Raw genomic sequence first — 26,364 nt, 5'->3', positions numbered from 1 at the left:
GCAGCGAGGACCTTGGCAAGTTTTTGTGGAGCCTTAAACCTTCATCTGTTTGTAGGTTTTTGTTGACTTTTAGATATCCAAGTTGCCATGCAGTTCTCTGTGATATTGCTGGTATCATTTGGCTGCGGTTGCTGCTGCTTATGAATAATATTTTATCTTCCTTGAAAGCTGCATTAGATATTTTAAAGAAAGATGGGGCATAAATCTCAATAAACCAACAAGCATTTACAGAGCAGCAGAGAGAATCCCTCTTTTTGCTACCAAATGATTAAAATGGGTCAACAGGGACAAAAGCACTCATGGGCCCAACTGCGCATTTTAGGAAGGCTTTTCTGCCCTGGCACTTGGAGCTCTGAGAGGGCTGCCTGCTTAGCATAAGAACAGAAGAAGAGCCCTGCAGTAGCAGCATGATCAGGATCAGGCCAAAGGGGCCTGTCTAGTCCAGTATCCTGTTCTCACAATGGCCACCCAGTTGCTTGCAGGAAATCTGCAAGCAGGACCTGAGTGCGGCATGTGGTCTTCTCTCAGAGATGGCACCCCCATAGTCAACTGTGGCAGTATTTGGACTTGGCCACCAAAAGTGCTAAAAAGCTGTGGTGTGTGTGTGTGTATGGGGGGGGGGGGCTGCTGGATTTCACACAGAGAGTACTCAACTAGGCAGTCCTAAAGCAGTGGCCTTGTCACTTCAGAAGGCTGCAGGGCTTCACCCAGGCCCCGAGTGGCATTGGCACGAGGGGATGGCATAGCTGGGAAAAAGAAATGTGCCTCTCTGTGGGAAAGTGGGACATGTGGAACAGCACCAGCCTCCCCAATCCTGCAGAAGAGGAGGAAGTGGGAGTGGTCTCTGTCCTCCCTTTCCCCTCCGTTCTACCACTGCATCCTCCTCCTCCATTAATTAAAACCCCATCCAAATATGCTTTTTAATGAGTGGATTCTATCTTGCTTTGCCGGCTCCTTGGGTGGGACCCCCCCTCTCCCCAAGCCTTTAGAAACAGTTGGCACCCGCTCACAAAGGAGCCTGTCTCTGCTTTTGATCATCCAGAAGGGAGGGGAGGAGGCACCAGCAAGGCTCCCATCAAAGAGGAGCCGTTTTTTGGGGGGTGGGGAGACAGGAGGCTGCAGCGGCTGCTCAGCAATTCCCCAGGGAGGGATTGGGGGGGGGGGAGAGGAGGCTGTGGGTGGGGGGGTGGAGGGAGGGCAGCCTAAAAATGATTATGCTCCTTTGGCTCAGGGGAGAGGAAAGTGCAGCAGTATGGGTGCCTTCCTGTTGGCAGAAGCCATGCTTGTGCCAGAGATGGGTTGGCCTGGCCCCTTCTGTGGCTCAGACATGCCTGGGAGTTCCACCGTTCCCCACCCACGCTACTCCTGTAAGCTGAGCAAAGGCACTCTGTATGTGTGCAGAGGCACTCTTGACTTCAACATGGCTTTTGGGGCTTAGAGGCTTGAGGTTAAGGGCCATGGCCTGGGTGACTCCCCAGAGGTGAGTGGAGGTCACCCTGCCCAGGTAAGGAGAGCAGGTGTGCAGGACAAGTGAGGCAACCTTTTTCACTTGAGTCTTTTTTCCTGACTGATTAATTACCTACCCTTTAACCAGACAGAATTTCTTTGTGTCTTGCTAAAATCTCGATATACCTGCTAAGGGTGCTGAACAAAGTGTAAGATAATTTATAGTTCAGTAAAGGAAGGCGACTGGCGCTGCTTGTTGTTCAAAACGAAAGCAAACCCGCCTTGAAAATGGTCTTCATATCTCATTGCAGTGATACATGACATGGACAAAATGGCCTCAGGAAATTAAAACTGTCCGGGACTCCAATCTCATGTCTGCCTCCATGGGCCCAAATCTGCCCCTCCACCAGCCCCAACTGACAAGATGGCTTAGAGGCTGTCATGTGCAGGATACTGGCATGAAGTTCACCACCCACAGATGGCCTGGGGGTGGACAGGCAGCCACCCCAGGAGATAAGCAAGTCCCAGGGCAGCCCCATTTTGCACCCAGGAGTGCAAGCTCCTTGAGGGCTGCCCTTCATGGGGGCCTAAGCCCAGAGGGAGAACATGAAGGCAGGTGGTGGGGGTCATGAGGATGCAGGGCTGGGTTGAACTGGGGCCTGCTGCTCCCCCAGGGCTACTGTAGAGGTCTGTGGAAGAGGTTCAACTTTGCACGGGAAGGTCCCAGGCTCAATCTCTGACTTCTCCAGGCACTGCTGAAAAAGACAGGTTTCAATGGTATCCCTGTTGTTGTTGTTTAGTCGTTTAGTCGTGTCCGACTCTTCGTGACCCCATGGACCAGAGCACGCCAGGCACTCCTGTCTTCCACTGCCTCCCGCAGTTTGGTCAGACTCATGTTTGTAGCTTGGAGAACACTGTCCAACCATCTCGTCCTCTGTTGTCCCCTTCTCCTTGTGCCCTCCATCTTTCCCAGGATCAGGGTCTTTTCCAGGGAGTCTTCTCTTCTCATGAGGTGGCCAAAGTATTGGAGTCTCAGCTTCACGATCTGTCCTTCCGGTGAGCACTCAGGGCTGATTTCCTTCAGAATGGATGCGTTTGATCTTCTTGCAGTCCATGGGACTCTCAAGAGTCTCCTCCATGGTATCCCTAGGAAGTCTCTTTCCCAGGAGTCATAAAAACCTGAACCCTAACCATAACCCTGCCCTCTACAGGAGGCAGTGAGTGGCCTGTGTCTCGCTAGTTGTTATGTTTCCCCAAACTGTGCAAATGTGACTTATCTGAGAAGTTAATTTCTGGTATAGAGAGCTGAGCTGTTTGCCAAATGGACTGCTTCCAATGAAACTGTCAGTTTGGGGGGGGGGGGGGAATGCCCTGCTAATCAATGGCCCTGCTGAGTTATTTTGAATTAAGCTTTTGCTGGTTAATCAACTGACTTTAAGATATGTGACCTAATTATAATGGGTGGTGAACTGATTCCTGGGTAGACAGGAACATCTGTCCATTCATCTTCAGAATATTTTGGGTCTGGTGTGTGTGTGGGAAACCACCCACAGAACTGGCAAGCTTAGGGGTGTGTTTTATTCTCAGAAGCATTCATGCCATATTCTTGTTGATGAGGCTACTCTGAAGCCACCTGTCCTCTCCTCAAGGCTCCAGTGCCATCTTGGGTGGAGGAGTTCCCAATGGGAAGACGGGAGAGCCCTAGTGCCCAGCGTCCGTTAAGCAAGGGCAGGCCTGTATTCTGCATCACGAGATGCCCTTGGAGCGAGTGACTCTGGCTACCTGCCTTTTGTGCTACAAAGCCTGTTCCCCACTCCACTTCCCTTTTAGGTGGGCCAGTCTGTGCTGGGCAGATCCTCTGTCCAGCACATCTATGGTCAGAAGCAGGGAGAAATCTGGACAAAACTTGGCAAGGCAAGCATGGCTAGATCAGCGCTGAGCTCAAGACTACCAGAGAACCATAGGGAGCAGCCACGACAGAAGTAAAGCAATTACTTTTGAGTGGGTCTTTGGCTGTGGAAGGTTATCAAGTAGTCGCATGTGGGAAGGGGCTACCTCCCATTGCATGTGACCCATGGGCTGCCCACATGAACTCTAGAGCTGGTGAGCATGTTGGGTCAACAGGGGTGCTACACTGGGGCTAGGGGTAGCCAGATAAGGGGCCCACAAGTGGGGACAGGGTTGCCCTGTGGGTTAGACCCCAACAGCAAGAGTCACAGGTGTTGCTTGCAAAAGGCGCATGCCACCACTAGTGAAACAAGGCAGCGAAAAAGCTCTGAGTAACACAGGCAGCTGCCCTCCCCCTGAGCCACTGTCTGTTGCTCAAAGCTAACCAGGACAGCGCTGGCTCTGGGATTTTTGTCTGTGTGTGTGTGTGTGTTTGGGGAAAGATACCACAATGCTGCTCTCCAGAGGAACCAGCCTTAAACAGAGCTTTTAAGATTGCAAAATGGGCCAGGGAAGGAACGGAGGGGTCAAGAAGACTTGGAGCCTATAACCTCTGAAGTGAAGGCAGAGTTCAGTTCCTAGCGGGAGAGTTCAGGAGCAGAAAAATCTCAGCTTTCATTTTTAATTGTGGGGGAACGACATTGCAAGTGCCCAACCCTTATGTCTTCAGAGCTATTCTATAAATCAATGTGGCCAAATGCAGGAGGGAATCACAGCTTCAGTGCTCCCCCCTCCCAATTCCCCCCCCCTTCCTGAAAGCCACAACAATTCCCTCCTCTCCTCTCCCTTCCTCTCTCTTTCGTCCTCCATCTAATCACCAGAATGCTTAAATTATTTGAAAACCTTGAAAGGGAGCTAAATTGATGAAATGGTGCAGAAGTCCCTTTTGTTCCTCACAGCCACAGAGCAGCTTGGCCATTTCAACATCCTCCGGTGATGAATTCTGCAGGTTGTCTGGGGAGGAAAATCTTTCTTTTGCTTGGGCCACTCCAGTGACCCTCTCAACAACAGGACAAGGCTCTGTTGCTCAGTGGCATAAGGCAGCTCCTTCTGCCCCAATTTAAATCAGCCCTATGTTCAGAACCGGAAATGAGGACTGGAAACTTGTTTTGGTTTTACAGGAAGGGCCAGAGTTCAGTGGGAGGGCAGCTGATTGCCTAGCTCAATGTCTGGCATTTCTAGGTAGGGCAGAGAGAATTCCCTGTCTGAAACCTTGATGAGCCACTGCTGATCCGTGCAGGTAATACTAGCAAGACAGACCAGCGGTCTGACTTTGTATAAGGCAGCTTCTTATGCCCCTATTTAAAGGCTTCCAGGATCCATATCTGGGATTTCCAGGTACGGCTGAGAAAGAGCTGTATGAGGCCTTGGAAAGCGGCTGTCAGCTGGCTTGGCAATGCTAAGATGGATGGATTTCAGTGTCAGCCAGCCTCCTCCCAGCCTGAGGTCTTTCAGATGAGCATGTGGTCTTCAGCATACAAGGCATGCGGTTCTCCTTAATTGCTCAGGGCTGTTTCGACGGACTAATTCCAGGTTTGAATGCTTGGAAATAATCTCTCTCTCTCTCTGGTTTCATAAGCCTCTCTTGCAGGCAGGCATAGCCCAAAGTTCTCCAGGCAGGCTCAAGGAAAAAGGCCCTGCAGAGGCGGAGGCGGCTGAGCTGCTGCAGAGGCCGGCGTGGAGCAGCAGCGCTGAGCTGTGGATGTGATGCAGGCAGGCAGGCTGCAGGCAGAGGGGGCTCTCGCAACAGAGAGCGAGGCAGACCAACGCACACACATTGCACACAGCCCAGATGAGCCCCTGGTGGGATGGGCAGGCAACGCTGTGCCCCAGAGGCGGGAGAGAGGGCTATTGATGGCTACTAGCCAGGATGGCTCTGCTCTGCTGCCAAAGTTGGAGGCAGCGATGCTTCTGAATACTAGTTGCTGGAAGCCACAGGAGAGAGGACTTTTGTGCTCAAGCCCTGCCTCCGATTTGCCCTGTGAGAACAGGATGCTGGACTAGAAGGGCAACTGGCCTGATCCAGCAGGCTCTTCTGATGTTCTTATGTTATAGGAGAGATATTATCAGGGGTTTTGGCCTCTGTGCCCAGCCTGGATCACAGATCTGGGCTTCTTCCCCTGTTGTGTCTCCACCCTCTCCTTTTGTTGGTGTTTGTGTGGAGTTTACAAAGGCGGCTTGGCAAGCAAATGAGAGGAAGCCCCACTGGGATGGCCACGGGACTCCCCTCTGCAGGAAGGCCAGCACCACCAGCTCCCTCCCTCCTGTCATTCCAAGAGAGGGAGAAATGGGCAGCAGGTCCTTTCCATCAGTTCAGCCAATAAATCACCAACTTCTGGGTCCTTGGATGCTGCCTCTTCCAGAACACTGTAAATAAGAACTAGTGCCTGAGTTTGCTTTCTCCTCTCCTGCTCCTCTTCCATCCCCATTCCTTTTCCTTTTGTGTTGTGTCTTCTTAGTCTGAGGGCATGGACTGCCTTACAGCTGTGACTATCCTGCGAGCCTTTCCTTTTCTGGTTGAAGAGGACAGAAATGCTTCAAATAAACCAAAGAAAGCATCTCCTTGCCTTGTGGATGGCGCGAGGGGTGCCTCTGCAGGTGGCCTTTGGTAGGTCTCCCCACTTAAAGAAAGTTTACAGCTCATGATGGGTGTTTGGAAGGTCTGCTCCATGGGGTAGGAAGTGGGGTGGAAAACAATGCCCCCCTCCAATATATTCTGAGGGGATGGGATGCCTGGGATCCTTGCAAGCTGAGAGGCATCCTGGTAAGGTCAAGGAAGGGGAGGCAGATGCCTGCCAGGGCAGAGGAATTGCCCCTTTGAGTGCAGACCCTGTGGGTGAAATGAGAGTTGGCATGCATTGTGTCAATGCAATTGATGTGCACCTTTTAAAAAAAAATGTAAATAACAGTTGCCAGCAAGGGGGGCAGTAAGAGACGGATGATAGTTTAACCCTTTGCTTCCTGCCATGGTCCTGATGGAAACTAACCCCCAGAAGCTTCTATTTGCCTCTTCCATTGGGGTCACCAAACAGCACCTTCAGTGGTGTGGTTTTTGTCGGGACCATGGCTAGTTGCCCAATTAACACCACTTCTATAGTTTGGTCCTATAGTTTGTTGCAAGACGTTGGGATGTGTGTCAATTCTAATCAGGGATGCTTCTGTCGCTCTAGTTTCATTCAGTGGATAAGAGACATTCTTCACATCCTTAAAGGCAGTTTTCCATAATGCCAAGTTAGGAAGGTTCCATAGAAGAAATATAGTTGGAGCAACAATGCAATCTGTTGAACAGGATCAAGCCATTCTGGAACCTGGTGGCCCCCAGCTTCCATCCTCCTTGGCCAGGGTGATGCCAGCTGGGCTGATTGATGGGAGTTGTAGTCCAAAAGGTCTAGAGGGCATCAGGCTGCAGAAGGCCAATCTACTCTAACTGGCAGACACTCTCTGGGGTTTCAGGGAGAGAATAACCTTTCCCATTGGTGCCAAGGATTGGAACTGTGAGAGGCAAAGCTCGTACTCCATTAGGCAAATCCATGGAGGAAGATGCTAGCCACAATAACTATGCTCTACCTCTATGATTGGAGGCAGCAATGCTCCCGAATACCAGAGGAGAGTGTATTCTTGTGCTTGAATCCTGCTTGTGGGTTTCCCATTACAGCATCTGGTTGGCCACTGCAAGAACAGGATGCGGGACTAGATAGGCCACTGGCCTGATCCTGCAGGCTCTTCTTAGGTTCTCCACCACTGAGCTCTCCTCTTCCTCTGAAAAGCTAAGTACGCTCCCAGCCCTCCTGCTTCTGTACTAAGGGATGATTTAAACACAGACAAGCATTGAGAAGGGCCTTACACAGAAGCAAGCTCGGCATCACCTATGTTAACTGGCAGTGGCTCCCTGGTGTTCCAGAAGCCCAGACATGCCACTGGGGATCAAACTTGCGTCCTTCTGCATGCAGAGCAGGTCCTCTGCCCCAGGCGCGAGCCAGCAACAGATACCAAGGGAGAGATATTCAGGCTTGAGATGCGTTGAAATGCTTCTAGATGTTTCTGTCTTGGCTGTTTAAAGCAGCAGATCAGATAGCAGCCCCCCCCCCCCAACATTTCAGCACTAAACTGGAAATATTGGAAGCCAGAGCTGCAGAACTAAAAGAGGAGCTGAGCCTTGCGCACACGCTGCATTCATTTCTCTGGGCTGCATAAACTGGCTCTTTTGAGGCGCTTGGATCTGCAGGGGGTCCAGCGCATTTGCTGTGTGGCTGGCACGGCCTGTGGAATGCAAGTCCGCACCATGACGTGTCACCAACAGCCACAGCTCTCAACCATGGCGGTACTGCAAGAAGTGGAGGTAAAGGGGCTGGTTTGGTCTGACTTCCCTGCCTCTCTCTCCTACCAGTTTCTCCATGACAGGCCAGCCATTGCCCACAAAGCAGGCCTCAGCATAAAGCCCCTGCGCCTATCAGGCGACATGCTCTCTTTCTCTCTCCTTGCCGTCGCCACCTTCTTCCTCCCTTCCCGCCTTCTGCAAGCTGCCTCCTGTCTCATCCATGACAGGGCAGCCCCTGCTTAGCTGGTGGGAATGGCAGCTTCTGATTCGAGGCGCTTTTTCCTCCTCTCACTAATCCCAGAAGCCACCAAGTGCTAAGATCTGAGGAGATCACAGCCAGAGCTGATATTGCTGCAGGCACAAAACAGATAGCAAGGAGAGAAGCGGAAGGGAGGGAGGCTGTGTCAGGCGTCTTCTGAAGAAAAGGACCTTCTCAGCCGCCGTGATCTTTGGGGCATGGAGGTGCGAGGAAGAGCACTTTGGCCTCCTGAGGAGGGAAACTGGGCAGTGGAACCTGCCTTTGAAGTGAGCCAGGCCCGGCACTGTCTGAGGCACCCCCAGCCCACAAGTGCCTCCACTTCACAAAGCAAGCTGGAACAGGCCCAGTGGTGTGTGTGTGTGTGTGTCCCTGCCTGCGGGTAATTCCTTGGGGGACTGGCTCTTGGCTGTGTCTCCCACTGCTTGGGGAATGCCTGAAGGTGCTAGTCAGGAACCAGGGGGACGAGGAGGCTCATTTCCAAGCACAGAGCTGGGGGTGGGTATGCCCAACCCAGCGATTGAGAAGCACCTGGAAGAGATTGCCTCCAACCTCAGGTAGAACAGAAAGAGAGAGGAGGAGGAAGTGGGGTTTCATTCCAGGCTCCTCTGCTGATGCTGCTAGATGGGTGCACCCATTTCCCATTCTGCTCAGATTTGAGAGTAACCCCCCCCCCCCCATATTTAATGACTATAGAGTGAAAAGGCTCATGCTTTGTGTTGCTGATGGGACCAGATGGCAGAGCGGATCCCCTGGTGGAATGCCAAGAGCTTCTCCCTTGGAATCTGGGGGAAGTCCCCTGGCACAGGGGTGAGTGGGTCCAGGTGGGCCTGTCAGTTAGTAGGTCATCCCCCCATATTCCTACGTGGCGTGTCCTGCACTGCTCATTCCCCTTCCCTATAAACATCAGAAGTGCATTAAGAGCTGTTTGACAGTGGAACAGACTCCCGTGGAAGGTGGCGGACTCTCCTGCACTGGAGGTTTTTAAGCAGAGGTTGGATGGCCATCTGTCACAGATGCTTTAGTTGAGATTCCTGCATTGCAGGGGGTTGGATAAGATGACCACCGGTATCCCTTCTAGCTCTGCAGTTCTATGGTCCTAGGACTGCTGGATCCTTCCTCCTCCATGAAGACAAGGAGAAATTCAGTGACCAGGCATAGAGGATATAGAAGATGCCTCACCTTGCATGCCTCCCCTGCCAATAACAGCCCTGCTGGATCAGGCCCAAGGGGGACAAATAGTCTAGCATCCTGATCTCACAGTGGCGCACCAGATGCTCATTAGGGGAAGTCCACAAGCAGGACCTGAGCGCAAACGCAGCAACTTTCCTCTCCTGCAGTTTCCAGCAACTGGTATTCAGAGGTACTTAATGCTTCTGAGTGTGAAGGTAGAAGAGTCATCCTGGCCAGTAGCCCCCAAACTATCTGCAGCCTATAATAATATCAACAATAATTTTATTATTTATACCCTGCCCAATTGGCTGGGTTTCCCCAGCCATTCTGGGTGGCTATGGAGCCTCCCCCAACCTGTGGGTCAGTGATGCTTTACAGAAAACGGGGTTATGTCCCTCCTAGTTGGTCTCATTGAACAGCTGTTCTCAGCCCTACCTAGAGATGCTGGGGATTTTGTTGGGGCCTTCTGCATGCCAAGCAGCTGCTCTGCCACTGAGTCACGGCTCCTCCCTGATTCACACCCATGGTATTGTAATATTTACCAGACGTGGGCTGTGTGAAGAAGGCAAACTGAAGACGCCCTGGGCTCATGGAGAAAGATGATTCCTTGGGGGGGGGGGGGAAGCACTTTCTCTTGTAAAGCCATGACCCCCATGGTTGGGCTTTCCACTGTGCTGCCTTAGCTCCAGACTATCCTACTCCCTCTCACCACCACCACTGCCTAATTCAAACCCAGGGAATGGGGAGAAGTTTGTCCTTTTGCCAGGAAACAAACTAGTCTAGAAGCCTCACACCCTCTGCCTTGGACCTCTGGGCATCTGGCCTGCCTCTGCCCTGTTCCCAGGTGTCCGGAGCTCCTTCCCAATCTTATCCTCACTACAACCAAGGCAGGCCCGGCTGAGAAAGGGTGACCAATCCAAGGCCACCCAGAGAGCTTCATAGCTGAGTGGGGATTTAAACTTGGGGCCCTCCCAGCCTAACCCTGGCAGGCTCATCTGTCTGGGTGCAGGTGTGGAAGATGTGTGGCAGGACGTTTGTGTTTCTGTGCTGGCCTTTGCAAGGCCAGGGGGCGGGGGGAGGTTGAGGCCCATGTCAGAACCACTTCACTTGAAGAGAGAGAGAGAGCCTGTCATGGGGAGAGGCCGGCATTTGTCCAGGGTGATCTGAGCTGACAGCTGGGGCCAGCAGGACCCTCAACACTGAGGGAACAGGGAGCAAGATCAGCCCAACTGAATCACAGATGTCCACCGAGATCAAGACAGCAGCTGAAGGACTTGGAGAGCAGAGGCCACAGCTACATCTTCAAGTCGCTAAGACTGGACAAGCGTATTCAGAACTGCAACATGCCTTCCACACGGTGGTAGGAAGGTGGCTCTGGCAGCATCAAGGGGAGAGGATATCGCATGGGGGCTTGTCCCCTGATCTGCTGCCAGACTGCTATCATCAGCGAAGGGCTGCAGTGCAGGTGGCTGCCAGGTTCAGCCTTGCTGGCATCTCCAAAAGGGGCTAGGAAAGTCTCTTGCTGGAGACTCAAGAGCCACAGAAACAATGGTCCAGATTAACAGGTGGTGGGATTCAGAGCAAGTAAGCTTCCAGCAACACCTTTCTGCAGACCTTATTTTTTTTGGGGGGTGGAGGGGTGGGGACATGCTGATCAAAGCTGTGGGTTCTCAGGCTGGTCAATGGGTCCACACCACAGCAGCCGCCAGGTGGCTTTCTCTTCCCCTTCAGTTAACACCTGATCTTGTGAAGTCTCCCCACTGACCTTGACCTGCTTCTTCTCCTCTGCCACCAAGCATGTTCACCTCCCAAACCCCAAACTGGACCCCGTCTGGGAGCAGCAGCTCTGAGAGGGGACCCTGAGCTGAAGGGGCCTCTTTCCTCCCTCATTCTCTCTTCCTGCCTCCCCATTGTGGGCAGTGAGCTTGGGGCAATATCACACGAATAGGCAGCCCTTTTGTAACAAGCTCTAGGAGTCTGTTTTCTGGGGCATTGCAGAAAGATCGCTCAAACTTCAGAAGCTTTTAGGGTTTGCGTTTGATGTTGTTCTTATCACTGCTGAGGGTTGCTCTGTTCCTCCCATCCTACCCTGCAGGAGTGGGAAGATTATCTCTTTCCCTTTTACACTGAGAGGTGTGATTTAGCTGCAACCAGAAAAAAATATGCAAACTTGGCTGACCTGCAGAACTCCCTGTTATTTTGCATATATGACTGGGGTTATATTTATGTATTTATTTATGTCACAAAATTTATACACCACTTGATAGTAAAAAATATCTCAAAGCGGTTTACAAGAAGTCTTCCTCCTTGGCATATTTTGTTCTGGTTTCTCAGTAGTCATGGGGAGCTGCATAAGACAGCCCCCTCTCACACACTTCCAAGCACATCTTCACAGCCACAAGGCTAGGAACTTGCTTTGCAAAACAGCAGCTGACAGCAAAGATTCTCACAAAGCTAAGGAAGGCACCAAGAACCGTCCTGATTTGATTCACCAGAATCGTGGCATACCCACGACACTGCTGCTCAGTTCCATCAAGCTCTATGAGCAAGAAAACACCTCTCCCAATGGCTTGATGCTGTAGACAAAGCAGATGCCACAAGGGGAGCTTAAAGGTGCAGATACCCAGAAGCCCTAACCCCAGTGGGGGCATGCTGGAAGAAAGGCCCATTCAGCCACCCCCAACCTGGGGCCCTCCTGGCATTTTAGACTGCAGCCTTCCACCAGCCAACTCCAACCAACTCTGTAGGGCTTGGGGTGGTTGACGTTTTGATACAAAACTTCCAGAAGGCTCCAGGTTGTGGAAGGATGGGCCAGTTCAAATTGCATTAAGTTCTATGACTGTTATATTGTTTTAACATTGTGATGTAAAACCACTTTGGGAGACTGCAAACCTGAAAGCAGTTTTGGAATTCTTACAACAAATACATATATACAAATATGTTCCTGGCCACATTTTTTGGGGGGTGGGGGTGGGGTGGTCCACACAGGGCACATGCAAAGTGCTGGATATGCCTGTCACCTAACTGCTGCTCTGCCCTGCACCCCAATCACATCTGGCCATGGTTTGCAGCAGCAGCAGCAGCAGCAGCAGCCGCAGCAGCAGCGGCTTCATTTGGATAGTATGTGTGTCAAGGATGGCTTTGTCTATCTGTCCACACATGGCGGCGGGGGGACGTGACACACAGGTGCAGTGATGTCATGTGTGTTTGTGTGTGTGTGTGGGGGGTCTGCTTCCGTTGTGGGTTAGTCCAGACAAGGCAATGCATGGAAGGTTCCAAATGAGCACCAAGAACAATCTCCGACCCAAATCCGATGTGCAAAGTAAAGGTGCCTTACCCCAAACCCGCCCATCTGCCCATCTGGTTTGGCACAGTCTCCCACGCCATGAGCTCTCCAGGGCTTCAGGCAGGAATCTTTCCCCAGCCCTCCCTGGGGATGCTGAAGACTTTCCATGGTTAGCTTTTGGAAGTTTTGGCACAGCAGTCCAAAGGAGGCATGCCAGGGGACAAGCCCGATTGCCACTGGTGGGTGGGTGTAAAGCCCATATTTTTAGCACCTGGGCAGGTCTTGGCAACCATGGCTGGGTTTTTACACTGCTCCTGAATGAATGTGTTGCAAGGGTAGAGTTCAGTGGTCCATTTTGAATCTTGCCACTGACGTGAAACTATGTAGTAGCCTTAGGCAAGCTGCTCCCTCTCTGCTCCCTCTCAACCCCGGTCTTTCCCCCCATAACAATATTCTGCTTTCTTGTAAAGGTCATATATGTGAAGCTCCATTCCTTGGCCCTTCTGTCTGCAACCGGAGAATAAGACTGCCCTTTTTCCCCCAGGAAGGTAAAGACAAGGTGTGTAAGGTGCAGCCACCCTATGAGCAAACTCAGTTGGTGCAGAGTGCCAACAGGAAGGGGAGCTAAAGCAAGGCCACAGAGGAAGCAGGAAGCAGGCACTGTTATGCCTTGGGGACTCCCGCTCCCTGCCACAGATTTGCACAAGTACAGAAGGTGTTTTTTTAAAAAAACACACTCAGGGGGCAAATCCCCTCCTCCCAACAAGCTGAATGAGGACTGAGCACTCCTACTTTAATTGGCAGGTACTTGGGGGAGGGGCTCCACAAGTGCAAAATTCTCTCCCTGGGGAAAGTCTCTCAAGCACTCTCCATTTTTAGGTGCCAGTTGAAAAGGCCTTTTATGACTGATAGTTTCCTCTTCTTTTCCTTATTTCGGGGAGTGTTTTTAAACGCTGCTGTGTATTCTCAGTGCTTTGCTTGACTTTTAATTTTGCATTCTGCCGTTTTTAAGCGGCTATGGAAAATCACCTTGGAAATCAGGGTATAAAGACACAAACACTGGTATTTTGAGGATGCCAAGGGCCTCGCTTGCGCAATGCCGTCGCGGAAGCACAGAAGCACCCAGCTCTGAGGAGGCTCCTGTGTGCAGAGCAGAGAATGGAGAAGGCAGCATATGTGTGTGTGTGTGTGTGTGTGTGTGTGAGAGAGAGAGAGAGAGAGAGAGAGAGAGAGAAAGAGAAGAGATTGGATGATGTCTTGCTACTGTGTTGTGTTGGTTTCAGCAAGTCAGTTGCTCAAGGACCCCTGGATCAATCCCCCTGTCACGAGGGCACTACCTGTGCATGATGCACGGAGGTGGGCCCCTGAATGAGAACCTGTGCGCTCCCCTCCCCCTCCTGGCCGTGGGTGTGCCCCGGGGCTGAGAGGATGGAAAAGGACCCACCAGTACTAGGCTCGCACTCCTCCAGGTCTTCGTCGTCGCTGGGGCACTCGGCCGAAGCCACCAAGAGGTCATCTGTGTTCTGCAGAGAGAGGAAGACGAGAGGCAGGGGGTCAGCGGAGGAAAGGCCTTCGCGTCGCAACCACTCCCAGTGGAGTAACCCCCTTCCCCTCATTGCCGCCTCTGGTTCCTGCTTCAGGAATATCTGGGCAGACTTGCCAATTGCAACTGCTGCCACTCCTCTCATCGTTATAGGTTTAGAAATGCCTCCATGTGGTTTTAAGGCAGGCCCCTGCACTCCAGGGACTGAGCTCCTGTTTTGCAGGAAGGTTTAAAACCGCAGCCTGTGAGTGCAAGATGAACTGACACAGCGGAAGGCAGCTTCTGTATGTGGTTTTCTGGGATGAGAGAAGGGGATGTTTGTGGGGTCCATGCCAGCCTGGAGTGGCAGAGGGTGTTTAACTGAAAATCCCAGTTGTGCCACTGGCTGCACTCACCCCAACTTCCCTACCTCCAAGGGCAATGTGGTGGGCCACACAGGAGAGCTCCTTTGAGGAAGGGGAGGATATAAATTTCAGAAGAGGAGGGGCATCCTTGCTCTCCCCCCACCCTCCGCCATCAATATTCCGGAGCCAGCGCCACCATCCCTATCAACCTCCTTGTGTCAGAATTAGCATAACAAAGGCTTGGACAGGAACCTGGGGCACAGAATCAATCAGCAGGACCCTGTTCTTACAGGGGAATATAAATGAGGCGCTTTTGGAGACAAACGATGGCAGGAGAGATGCCCCTGCCTCTTCGCCTCCTCCTGCCGTAGCACCCGCCTGCTCTTGGGAGGCGCATCCTGCTCCTGCCTGGTGCCAAGAGACGAGGGAAAGCAGCAGAAATCTGTTCCCGCTTCTGCACTCCTTCACTGCCACGCAGGCAGCTGGAGGAGGGCTTGGTCTTGCAGGAGGTTTCCTTTGCTACAACCCCCCCCCCAACAACTCGATTCTGCTGCATCCAGGTCTTAAGCTCAGTTGTGGCTCACCTGAACCAAGCCCGTTCTCCACCCTGGATCACACAGAATAACAGGAATAAAGACGTGGCTATAAGCATGTGCAGAGTGCTTTCCTTTCACTACGGTGTCACCAACCCTCACATACCAGGGTTTCCAACCAGAGGATGCTGATGGTATCCAAGCAGCCCTGAGTACCTTGCCCTGGGCTTTTTTCAGAAGGTAGAAGTCTTGGAAGGGTATGCCAGAATCCCAGGGGTGTGGAGCCCAACTGTGGTCAGTGGGGGTGAAAAATGCACTCTGCACATGCTCCATTTTCCCAGGGGGAGCTCTTTTTTTATAATTTCTCTTTTCAAAGTCCTTAGGATCTGGCGCTATCCTTGAGCTCCACGCTCAGGCTTAAGCCCCCCTCAACTCCACATGAGGTGCCCATCTCCAAGCTGAATTCCTCGCTGCCTGAAACTGAGCATTCATTGGGGGTATGGGAGGCCAGGACTGCCCCCTTGGCATGCTACGTTCCCTCTCTTGCGAATGTGTCTGGAAATTGGTGCCTTTAAAAAAAAAAAGAGGACAAATCCTTCTGTTGGGAACCCAGATTCTGTTCCCGGAATAAGTGAAATGCAGCAGGCCAGGAATGGATGGTTTCTCACGGGGGGATAAACCCCTTTATGAGGCAAACTCATGATGAAGACGCTTACTGGAAGCCAGGCAGTTGCACAGCACAGGGAAAGGGGAGAGACAAATGGCCAGGCCCACCAGGGTCCTTGGCCTGCTCCCTCCCTCCACTCACTCATCCGGCTGGCTGTTGTGCCAAGTGGCCAACGGGGATGACAGAGGGTGGCTGGAGTATCATGGAGGGCCCTTGGGAAGCGAAGAAGTGCTCTCACTGGAGAGGCCCTTGAGGTGGATGGCTAGGGGAAAGAGAGAGACAGAGAGAGCAGATCACCAGAGCATTTTGCTGCCCTGTTCTTCCCAGGAGATGCTCTGGAAAAAGAGCAGAGAGACCTGTAAGCAGCAGAGGAAGCTGGTTTTGGAGAAGTGAGCCTTTTTTGGGGGGGTGGGGGGATGGTAGACCTCAGGGAGGCCCCTCCCAGACAACACAGCCTCCTCATGCTATTCAGTCATTGCTATGAGTGGACCTTGTTTCTATGCTCTTAAGAGATAGTGTGCTTTTTCTGCTGACACCCTGCCATGTTCCATCTTCTCAGGTGAGCGCAACATCGCTGCATCAGAGCAGAGGGGACGATTCGCCTGAACAGCCATTTGTAAACAATTTGAAATTGGTCCTTAAAAATAAAAAAATCAATTACGCTAAAGAGCTTATTTATTTAAGTGATTACTTTCAGGATTGTGATAGCACCTACTCATTTAAATTTTGCAGTGCAAATGTTTTAATTTAAAAAAATCCATCCGAAAAGTGTTTTAGTGCTCATCAAAAGCGGGATTAAAAATAAAACAAAATGATAAAATGCTGCTGACCAGGAAGGCAATAGTAAAGGTGTGCTGAGTGGAGGAAAGTTCAAAAGCACTGCTTTTTGGAAAAGGCAGAAAAGGAATGCAAAGGAGATCTAAATTTACAAAAATAGAAACCGTTCCTCCATTCCCCAACACCATCGCCAAAAAAGATCTGCCTTCTTTGTGGTCTGAAAAAAGATGGAAGGAAATGGAAAAAGATAGGAGGAGGATTCTGTGACGGGGTCATGTAGCCCCTCTGGGGTCCCTGAGACATTCTCCCCCTGGGAAAATGGAGGGTGATTTTCTGCCACATTTCTGAGGGATATAAATTTCTCCAAAATTTTCAGGAGGGGATTGCCACTCCCTGTCCTCTGGTACTGTGGCTGGCTAGTGGGAAGCTTTGGAAAGAGCCTCTTGAGGTTTCTTGCTGGCCATGCTCTGGGATGTCATTTGGGGACATTGCTCTCAAGGCATTCTGGGAAGCGCGGCTGGCTGAAAACAAAGGAATGAGCCTTGTGCAGCTGAGTGGTACAGGACTCCCCCTTTTTAGTCTAATAACCAACCCCCACCTACAAAAGCATAGGCTACCTTATAAGGGTCAGCAAGGTGAGCTGCAAACCGATGAAAATACAGTGGTGCCCTGCAAGACGAATGCCTCGCAAGACGGAAAACCCAGAAGACGAAAGGGTTTTCCGTTTGCAGAGGCGCTTCGCAGGACGAATTTCCCTATGGGCTTGCTTCGCAAGACGAAAAATGACAAAAAAAAATTGAATTTTTTTTTTTTGGCTCCAAAACCCCTTATTTTGAATCGCTAAGCTGCTAAAAGCATTTTAGCAGCAAAACCGCTAATCCCCCACCCCTTAAAAAGCCGTTTTTAGCCCTTAAATCGCCAATAGCGCTAATAGCGCTACTCCATCAATGGGCTTGCTTCGCAAGACGAAAAAACCGCAAGACGAAAAGACCCGCGGAACGGATTCTTTTCGTCTTGCGAGGCACCACTGTACCGGGGGCGGGGGGAATTCCCTCCCCACGATCTTTCAAGAGAGCTTTATTTCATTCTCTACCCGCAACACCTGGTTGGAAAAGGAATTTTTGGCAGAGCTCTACTAAAAATGGTGGCAGCTCCACCTTGCATGCCTGTTGTGGAAGGACCCTGGAAATTCTGGGTTTGCTGCTCAACTCGGTCCCCACTAAGGAGGCCATGCTCATCTGTCTCCAAACATCCAAATGCCTTCTGCGTGCTTCTCCCATGGCAGTGTGTGTGTTTTCAGGATCAGGTAACATCCCCACCAACACCTATCCATTGATCTCCCCTCTGCCCCCCACCCACTGAGCTTCTGGAAATAGTAGGGGAAGAGGGTGATGGTGGCTCTGAGCTGAATTGTTCCTTGCAAGGGCTGCGCTGGAGCAGAGGTGGGGATTCCAGATGAATTAACGCACAGTTGCAAGGGGATGATTTCAGCACCAAAACTGCCCCCCTGCTGCTGTCCCCAGTGCAAATTCCTCTGTATCTTCACACCACCTGCCTCTTTCCTGTGTCCCCCCCACCCCACACTTTCAAGGCACGAGAAACCAGGCCAACCTAATTACTGCCACAGTTGCCATAGCAACCGGAAGACTTTGTCAGCGGTTTTTTTTTTTTTAAAGGAACATCATCTGTGCCATCAGAGGCAGAAAGGCCCAAGCGCGGCTGAGGGAGATAGGTGGAGGGGGGAGACATTCATGAGGGCTCCTTTTTTGCATGTATTGCAAAGTGTGGTGGAAGGGGGGAGGAGTATTGATAACCAGCCCTTTCCCACAGCTCTGCGGCTCCCAAAATAAGACTGAGCCCAGGAGGAGGAGGAGGAGAATGACCACCATCCTTGTTCACCCACCCCAGAATAAGTGGCCCTTATGAAAGGGGCACCCATGTGCCTTCCACACAGGTGGTCTTGGGTTCAATCGCCAACTCCCTCCGGGAGCAAAAAGGTGCCTTTCTGAAACCCTCAGGCAATACTGATGCCCCAAATGGTCTGAGGCAGTTGGTGATGCTCTTCTTTAAAGCGGTGCTGGAATACAGTGAGGGGAGGTGTGGGGAAGTCTGGAAAATAAGTAAATGCAAGGAATATTACGAAAATGGAATTGTTTTATATTTGTTTTTTCTGTGTTGTTGTTTTTGTCTTTTTGTCTTTCTCTTTTGTTTTTTCTTTTTATGTAAAAACCTTAACAAAAATATTATTAAAAAAAAAAAGCGGTGCTTTGCTCAACCAAGATTGGCATCACCAGCAGGACGGGGTGCTAAGTTCCATCTCTGGCATCTCCAGTCAGGAAAGGCCCCAGAGGCTCAAATTCCAGAAAGCTGCTGCCGCACAGTGCAGACAGCACTGGGCTGGGTGGATCAACTCTCTGAATCAGAGTAAGAAGGTGGCTCCTGACACTCCTATCAAAGTCACCCTTTAATGGCAACCATGATGACTAAGAAAAGGGTTATAAAGCGGGGGTGGAGCCTGGGGTCAATCTCTGGGAACAACCCCTCTGGGAAGCCCCGGAGAGTTGCTGCCGGTCAGTGCAAACGATACAGAGCTAGATTGACCAAGAGATTGACTTGGCAAAAGGCAGCTTCCTGTGTTTGTAAGATGCTCCTGTGAGACTTCCAAACCAAAATGTGCTCTTTGAAAGTGGGCGCCACAAATCTCTACGTGTAGTTTATTATCACTTGGCAGCAGAGTAGGAAAGCTGTGGTTCTTGCATTGCAGGAGGGGTTGGACATGACCCTTTGGGTCCTTTCCAACTCTACAATTTTATGATTCTATGAAAGATGGGATCCCAGGAGCCAAGCACATCTGTTCTTAGAGGAGGGAGAGTGCCAGCACCAGGGACAAAGGAAAGGCATGCGTTGGGCAGGGGCTGAAGAGCTGGTCTTATGAGAGCACGGGACTGAAGCTGCGGGCAAGCTCCTCTCAGATTAGATAGGACTAAAAGCTGCCAACCTCGCAGGGACGTTATGTGGACAAGTATGCTGCAAGTTTTAAAATGGCTTAATACAGTTGCTCTCTAACAAGAGCTGAGAAAACAGGTGTTGTGGCTTTGAAGTTGCTTCCACCTACAAAGGCCTGAATGCCAAGGTAACTTACAAAGTCCATCTCTGCATGTATCTGGCTGCCTTACCCTAACGTTCTCCTTTGCTGATGGCAAGTGGAGATAAGGAAAGAGGGCAGACAACCAGAAGTAAAGGGATCAAGGCATGGAGGTGTGTGTAAAATTAGGAATAGGCGATACCGTATTTTTCGCTCTATAAGATGCACCAGACCACAAGACGCACCTAGTTTTTGGAGGAGGAAAACAAGAAAAAAAATATTCTGAATCTCAGAAGCCAGAACAGCAAGAGGGATCGCTGCGCAGTGAAAGCAGCAATCTCTCTTGCTGTTCTGGCTTCTGGGATAGCTGTGCAGCCTGCATTCGCTCCATAAGACGCACACACACATTTCCCCTGACTTTTTAGGAGGGAAAAAGTGAGTCTTATAGAGCAAAAAATACGGTACTTCAACACTGGCATGGAGGTCCTCTTCATTCCTGGACCAGCCTGCCATGCTGAAGGGGAGGGCAAGTGTTTGAGTCTCACACAACTCTTCATATGGAGATGCCAGACTCCTGATGAAGAAGCCTGTGTCAGACATGGTTGTCAATAACTGGAAACCAGCAATCTCCTTTATCCACCGGAGGTTTCTGGGTGATCCGCTCCCCGCCTGCCCTTTGCATGTGTGTGGTTTTCTCGTTTGGGCTTTTTATTTCCAACCTTTTAAGGCGTTCTAATATTTTAATGTGATTTCATTACCTTTTATGATATTGCGTTTGTGGCCTGACTGCTAATGGCATTTTTATGTTGCTTTACGATGCTTTGCCCCAATCGGTGCAAGGTGTGTGTGAGGAGAGGGGGTGCTTACATCAATACACCTGGGGTCTGAACCCAAGCTAAGTCCAAAGAGCTGAGCCCTCCTTGTCTCTTCCTCCTCTCCCCCCACTGCTGCCCATCAGGTCTCCTCTAGCAAGAAAAGCAAGGAGCTGAAGCAGGGGTGGAGGGAGTTCAGCACAATTCGGCAGGAACAGAAACAAGCCTCACTCAGGGGCTGACTTCAGGCTTTCCTGCCAAGCCAGCGGCATGTGTTAGGATACAGGATTTTGTTTTGTTAAATGCACCCAGGGTTTGGGCTTCGGCCCCAAACCCTCAGCCGGATTTTGAGCATAGACACACAGAATTGCAGAATTGGAAGAGAGCACATGGGTCATCTAGTCCAACCCCTGCAATGCAGGAATCTTTTGGTGATGTGGGACTCGAACCCACAACCCTGAGATGAAGAATCTCATGCCAGTTGCAGGAAGTTTTGAGGGGAGCCTAAACAGAAGCAGATCTTCCAGCAGGAGCAGACAGTCAAGGCAGGTTGAAGGGAAGGAAAGGGACATGATAGTTGTGATTCCTGCATTGCAGGGGGCTGGACTAGATGACCCTTGGAGTCCCTTCCAGCTCTACAGTTCTATGATTCAATGACGTTGGGCCTTACCAGAGCCTTGCTCATTTCCAGGTGCAGCCTGGTGTGTGTGGGTGTGCATCCAACAGCTAGGCTATTAGTAAGTGGGGACTTGAGATGCAAAATGTGGGATACGTAAGAGTGGCCTGATTATTTTTACAGGCATTTAAAAATAAATTGCTGCTTCTAAGACTGAGGTTTCCATAGGGGGAGAGGGACTTCTCAGCATAAAATTACTCCATCAAGCTCCTTTGATGATTGTGAGAGGCACAATTTTTAGCTGGAAAATGGCATTATGGGAAGGGGTTAAGAAATCTCCTTCCTCCTGCCCCCCCCCCATTACTTTCTTCCTTCAAATTGCAGCCTCAGTGGTTGGATTTTGAAAAATAAAAATCTATCCCTAAAAGGAACTGCAGGACACCATGAATATGGTGTTCCACCTCAAGAACGGCAGGGCTGGAAGGAAGTCAACACCAAACAGACTGGGATGGGAAGTTTCCAGGCTTGCTTTCTTGAAAAGCAAAGGCAGCACAGGGAGAGAGAGGAAAGGAAGCAGGGCTTGTTCTGACTTGCTGACCCTTCCTCCCTTGTCCATCTGCTTCTGCAGACATGCAGAAATGGGTTTCGATGCTGGAATGCTGGAGCCAGTCTCCTCGAGTGCTTGCTTCTAAGCTCTCAAATCAGCTGTCCAACATGCCTAGCTCTGATTTCTCAAAGACAGATGTGCTATAACCAGGGAAGCGCATTGGCTCATTACGTGCCAATATAGACCATTTTTGAAGATGCTCTGATTTTTAAGAGCAGATAAGTCTAGTGCCAAAACCAACCCCTACTCCCCGCTTCTCCCGTTTTGCTTCACCATTCAGGGATGGAGAAATGGGAGGCTGCTAACATTTTGTGGGGGGGGGGGGATTCAAGGCTTGGCAAAACTTAGCTGCTGGTAACCACAGCCCCTTGTAACAGCTGCCATTCAATATCTATCCCTCCCTGCCCCGCTTGAAGGCTCTGAGAATGATGATGTATTGTTGTTCTTGACGAGGGCTTCTGAAGAAAAGAATGATGGTGACAGTGGGGGCACCGCCCCTTTCAAGCCCTTGTCAAAAAGACGCCGGGATCATCAGGCTCTATTGTTTTGGGGCGGGGGGGGGGGATGTTGACCACCAGCTGACAACCGATGAACTCAGGCAGTGGTGGATAATCTCAGGGGCTGCAAACGTCTCTCCTTGGTTAGGTGGTCCCATCCCCCAAGCAAAATATGAGCGAAAACATTTTTCGGGGGGGGGGGGGGACTTTGGCTCAACACAAACCCCCAACCACCCCTGAGGCCCACTCCCAGGTTGCCCTCCTGTAGCCGGGCTCCTCCTCTGCCCATCGCCTCCGCCCAGTTAGCCCCTCCTTGGCTAGACCTCTCCCTCCCTGCCCTCCCTGCCTCTGAGGCCCTCCTCCCTCCCACTGACCTGGGTGATGCTGTCCCGCATGGTGGGAGAGCGGCCACGCCGCGTTGTGGTGGTAGCCATGGTGGTGGTGGTTTCCATGATGGTGGTGGACATGTCTGCCAGCAAGGTGGTGGCTGTGGTCTCCGTGGTCATGACGGAGGGCACCTCGCCCACCAGCCGCAGGTTCCCCTCCACCTTCACATTGGGGTCGCTCTCGGCTGCCAAGGAGAGGACCTTGAGCCCGTTGTAGTACAGCCCCGAAATCTGGCCCTGGAAGGGGCGGCCTTGGTCCCGGCCTCCAATCTTGATGGCGGCCTGGCTGTTAAATATCGTCAGCTGGCGACCTGGCGGGGGAGAGGGAGGGGGGCAGGGAGCCACGGGGGGAGGAGAGGGCAGGCGGAAAGAGAAGGTGGACAATATATGAACTGGGGGTTCGGCAGTTGGGTGGTGGGGCTCAGCAGCACACAGTACACAAGAGCTGTCAAAGCAGGCTGGCTGGAACTTCAGGAAGGGCAGCCCAAGCACTTCTCCCTTCACCCTCTGAGGAGGCCTGCATTTTCCTCTTCTGGTCTTTCAATGGTTCTCTGCACCACCTTGAGACCTTCTGCTCCCACCACCAACCCTGTGGAGCAGCTCTGTCCTCATGCGTCCCTCATCTGCTCATTTATCCATCTGCCTGTTCATCTATCCATCTATCTCTACCCACCCACCTTGCTCTTCCAAGCCTTCTTGAGTTTGATTAGTCTATACCCCTGGGAACCATCCATCTTCGCCTCCTATGTTGGTGAGAGGGGGCCTTTGTGGCTTGTGCTGTCCTGCCTCCCTCCCTGCCCAAGACAGACACTTCTTGGTTGGGCAGGCGGGGAAAGCGGGGGGTCAGGCAGGTGCAGGAGACCAAAGGCTGGAATTTGCCCACCCACTCACTGCCGCTGGGGCTCCCCTGACTGACCCACAAAGTCTGACTCAATCAAATGCAATCGAGCCACTCTACATTCCTCTCTAATCTATTTTCTTCGTCCTTATGGCAGTCGGATAGCAGAGTGTGTGGAATAAGAGACAGATAGGAGAGAGACCTTTCTTATCTCATCTGTCTTTCTTGACTCTTATTCCCTCTTTACGCATCTGCCTCTCCATCCATCCATCATGGAAACGGGTTCATTTTCTAGCTTCTTGCCCTGGCCATCCTTCAGCTCTGTGCTTTGTGTTGCCCCTCCCTGAACCTTCTGTGGGATGTACTCCGATCCCTCCCCTGCCCACCCCTCATAAGCTTTCCAACCAGCTCCCCTGCACCCTGGCTTGCACTTCAGGCCCCCTAAGCAGGACAAAGAGTGAGCGAGAACGGAGGGGGCCCAGTCAGCCGCTGGAACCCCGGTGGAGATTGGGGAAGTGAGGCTGACAAGCAGAAGGACTTGTGGGGGCGCAGGAGGGCAAGTGTGGGCACCTTGGCTTCACCCTCCCGCCTTACCCTTCCTGGATGGGGCGAGTCCTTCAACCTCCCTGGGCCTGGGTCATGGGAAACACCTATTCTATGCTCCAGTCCTTATGTGAGGGGTGGGCATGGCTGCCTCCTGTAAATCAGCCCACTGGCATCACAAGCAGTCTTGCCCCAGCCCAACTCCCCTCAGGCCCCTGGGGGTCTTCTACTTGCTTTGGTGGAGCAGCCTCTACCCGCTTTAGAGGAAGTGGGCCCAGAGGGGAAGGACCCTTCATGGCACCTAACAGATTGAGGTGGGGGGGGGGTAAGCGGAAAAATAGCCACTGACAGTCTTTTGGGGGGAGAGTCTGTGATGGGTGGCATCAGTGTCGGGAACAGGGGAAGCAGGAAAAAATGCCCTCTGGAGCAATTTGCATGGGGGGGGGGCACGGCACACATTGTCAAGTGGGGCAGGGTGTGCATGAATGGAAACTGAAGTTGGGGGCCAGCTTGACGGGGGTCAGAAGGTGAGCGAGATCCAGGCAGGGGTTAGGGAAAGCTTTGGCAGAAGAGGGACCACGTTAGGTGGAATTGATGAAAGGGTCCCAATGGCTCTATGTGTGTGGGGGAAATACAAGGGAAAAATTGGTGCTTGTTCAGTTAAGCCAGCAGAATTGCAGAGTGAGCCGTTTTGTGTAAGGGCCAAAATAGATGCATGTGTATACAGCACGACCACATTTTGTCTGTGTGTGTTGGTAGGGGAGGTGTTTTATGTTTTTTGGGATGGTGCATATATGGAAAAAAATGTGTGTACTCAAACTACCCCCTTGGAACTGCCCCCCATGTGAGCAATCTTACCTTCTGGAACTGGTGCACCAAGCGGGCCCTCCAAGCAAGGTGGGGAACTTGAAAGGTCTTTCTGCACCAGGAAAACCAGGTGCAAAAAAAGCTTTGAAGCTCTCCGCCTTGCGTGCAGTTAATTTGTGCAATTTCAACCAGACATCTTTCAACCGAGCAAGATGAGTGTTGATTGTGAGCAAGGATGTGATCCTGCTGTATAGGCATCTATTATGTAAATGAATAGCAGTCGTGTGGGGGTGAGTGGGGTTGGCCCTTCCCTCCCATTTCCCCCACTGAAAATGGCTCCCTTCAAAGCAGCAGGGGGTGGGTGGGGGGGTGAAACAGGGTGTCTAGGGGCTGATACAGAGGTTTCCACCCAGTCTGTGGCGTCAGTGGCATTCTGCTCCTGGGTACCAGTAATGGGGAGCTCTCAAACTCCTTCCCAGTTGGGCACTGGAGGAAAGAGGAGCCACCCAGCAAGGGTCTTCTCATGTATTGAGGACTCAACAGCAAGGTGGGCAGGACCTCAGGAATGTGGTTCATGGGATTCAGGTCCCTTGGCTTGTTTGGGTGGAGAGATCTGCGCTGATCTCCTTATGGCTGGAATATAGCCTAATGCCTAAAGGTAGGTCACACCCACCTGCTTTTTGCTTTTGCCTGCACCCACCACCGTCAGCCCAGCCCCCAAGGCTGCCCACGAAAGAAGGTCCCTTCCCTCTGCTCTAGGGAATCTCACTACTTTTCGCTACTGCCCAGCTGAGGTGGTGGTGGGTCTCTTCGGTCAAATTGGGGGAAAGGGGCAGTCAGCTTTGGACATGTGGAAGGCCCCCTGACAAGAAAGAAGAGCATTTGAAGAGGGAAACGCATGCACCTGAATGAGCTAGTGCAGAGGGACTTTGGAAAAGCTGCCTGCCAAGGGCTGAGAATACAGAGCAGCTCCCCCTCCCCGTGCCCACCCCCGCCACCCGCTCATTAGCTGATGCCCCTGCCAGCTGCAGAGCTTCAAACTCCAGCCTGGCTGGGAGAGTCCCTCCCCCCTCGCTCACTCTTCGTTCAAACGGTTTTTGTGGGGGTTTTTTTGTGTGCAGGGGGGAAAAAAGATGGGGAAATGTTAAAGGGACCGTCTGTTGCAACCTAAAAAAGCATCTCCAGATGGAGCCGACTGAACTTTCCTAATCTGTTATGGAAAAAAATAATAATTATAAAAAAACCAAAAACCCCAAACAAAACCCTGACTTTAAAATAAACAGCTCTTGCTTTTTGTTCCCCCTGGAGAAGTTTGCAAGTGGATATTTTTAACCCTCTGAGTCCCGTTTTGCCCCCCTTCATTTTAGAAACAAGATTATTGTCAGTATTATTGTTATTTTTAATGTTTGGTTTTTGTTCAGGGTTAGAATCAGGCTCAAAATAAATGGATTCCTGACAATGTTCTCCACCCTACGTACCCCCACCCACCTGCTTATTGGTTTAGTGCCTTAATTAGTTTTGGTTTTCAGGAACCACTCCCCCCATTTAATGCTATTTCCTGTTTATTCCCCACCTGGCTTTTCTTTTTTCTTGTGTGAAAATGCGCCTGCACGTCTGCCCAGAGGCACCTGTGGGCCCTGGTGTGCCTCTTGCGCTGGGCCTGCCCAAACTCCCTGGCCCAGAGGCATTGATGCTATATGGACATAAATGCTTGTGAGCAAAAGCCAGGAAAGCATCAAGCCTGTTTTGCTGAAATCCTGCAGCTCAACAGCAAACAAAAGAGGTGTGTGTGTGTGCGTGAGAGAGAGAGAGAGAGAGAGAGAGAGAGAGAGAGAGAGACGGTGGTGGGGAGGAAACAGGACTAGCGCCAAATGAAACATCTG

General features: G+C 51.4%; 1 protein-coding gene across 4 annotated transcripts in view; it reads right to left on the bottom strand.

Annotated features, from left to right (window-relative positions):
* The window catches only part of NRXN2 (neurexin 2), a 345,397-nt gene that overhangs the window by 14,553 nt on the left and 304,480 nt on the right, over window positions 1-26,364 (bottom strand). For all 4 annotated transcript variants that reach the window (XM_083417037.1, XM_083417039.1, XM_083417040.1 and 1 more), the window contains 2 exons: window positions 22,282-22,604; window positions 13,871-13,949 (listed from right to left, as the gene is read on the bottom strand). In XM_083417037.1, coding sequence (XP_083273163.1) covers window positions 13,871-13,949; window positions 22,282-22,604 — 402 coding nt within the window. The remainder of the gene's footprint in view (window positions 1-13,870; window positions 13,950-22,281; window positions 22,605-26,364) is intronic.

This window comes from Podarcis tiliguerta, assembly GCF_965153285.1.
Source record: "Podarcis tiliguerta genome assembly, chromosome: 16".
In the NCBI taxonomy this organism is placed as follows: domain Eukaryota; kingdom Metazoa; phylum Chordata; class Lepidosauria; order Squamata; family Lacertidae; genus Podarcis; species Podarcis tiliguerta.
Note: the sequence above shows the minus strand (reverse complement) of the source record. Positions and strands in the feature narration are given on the sequence as shown.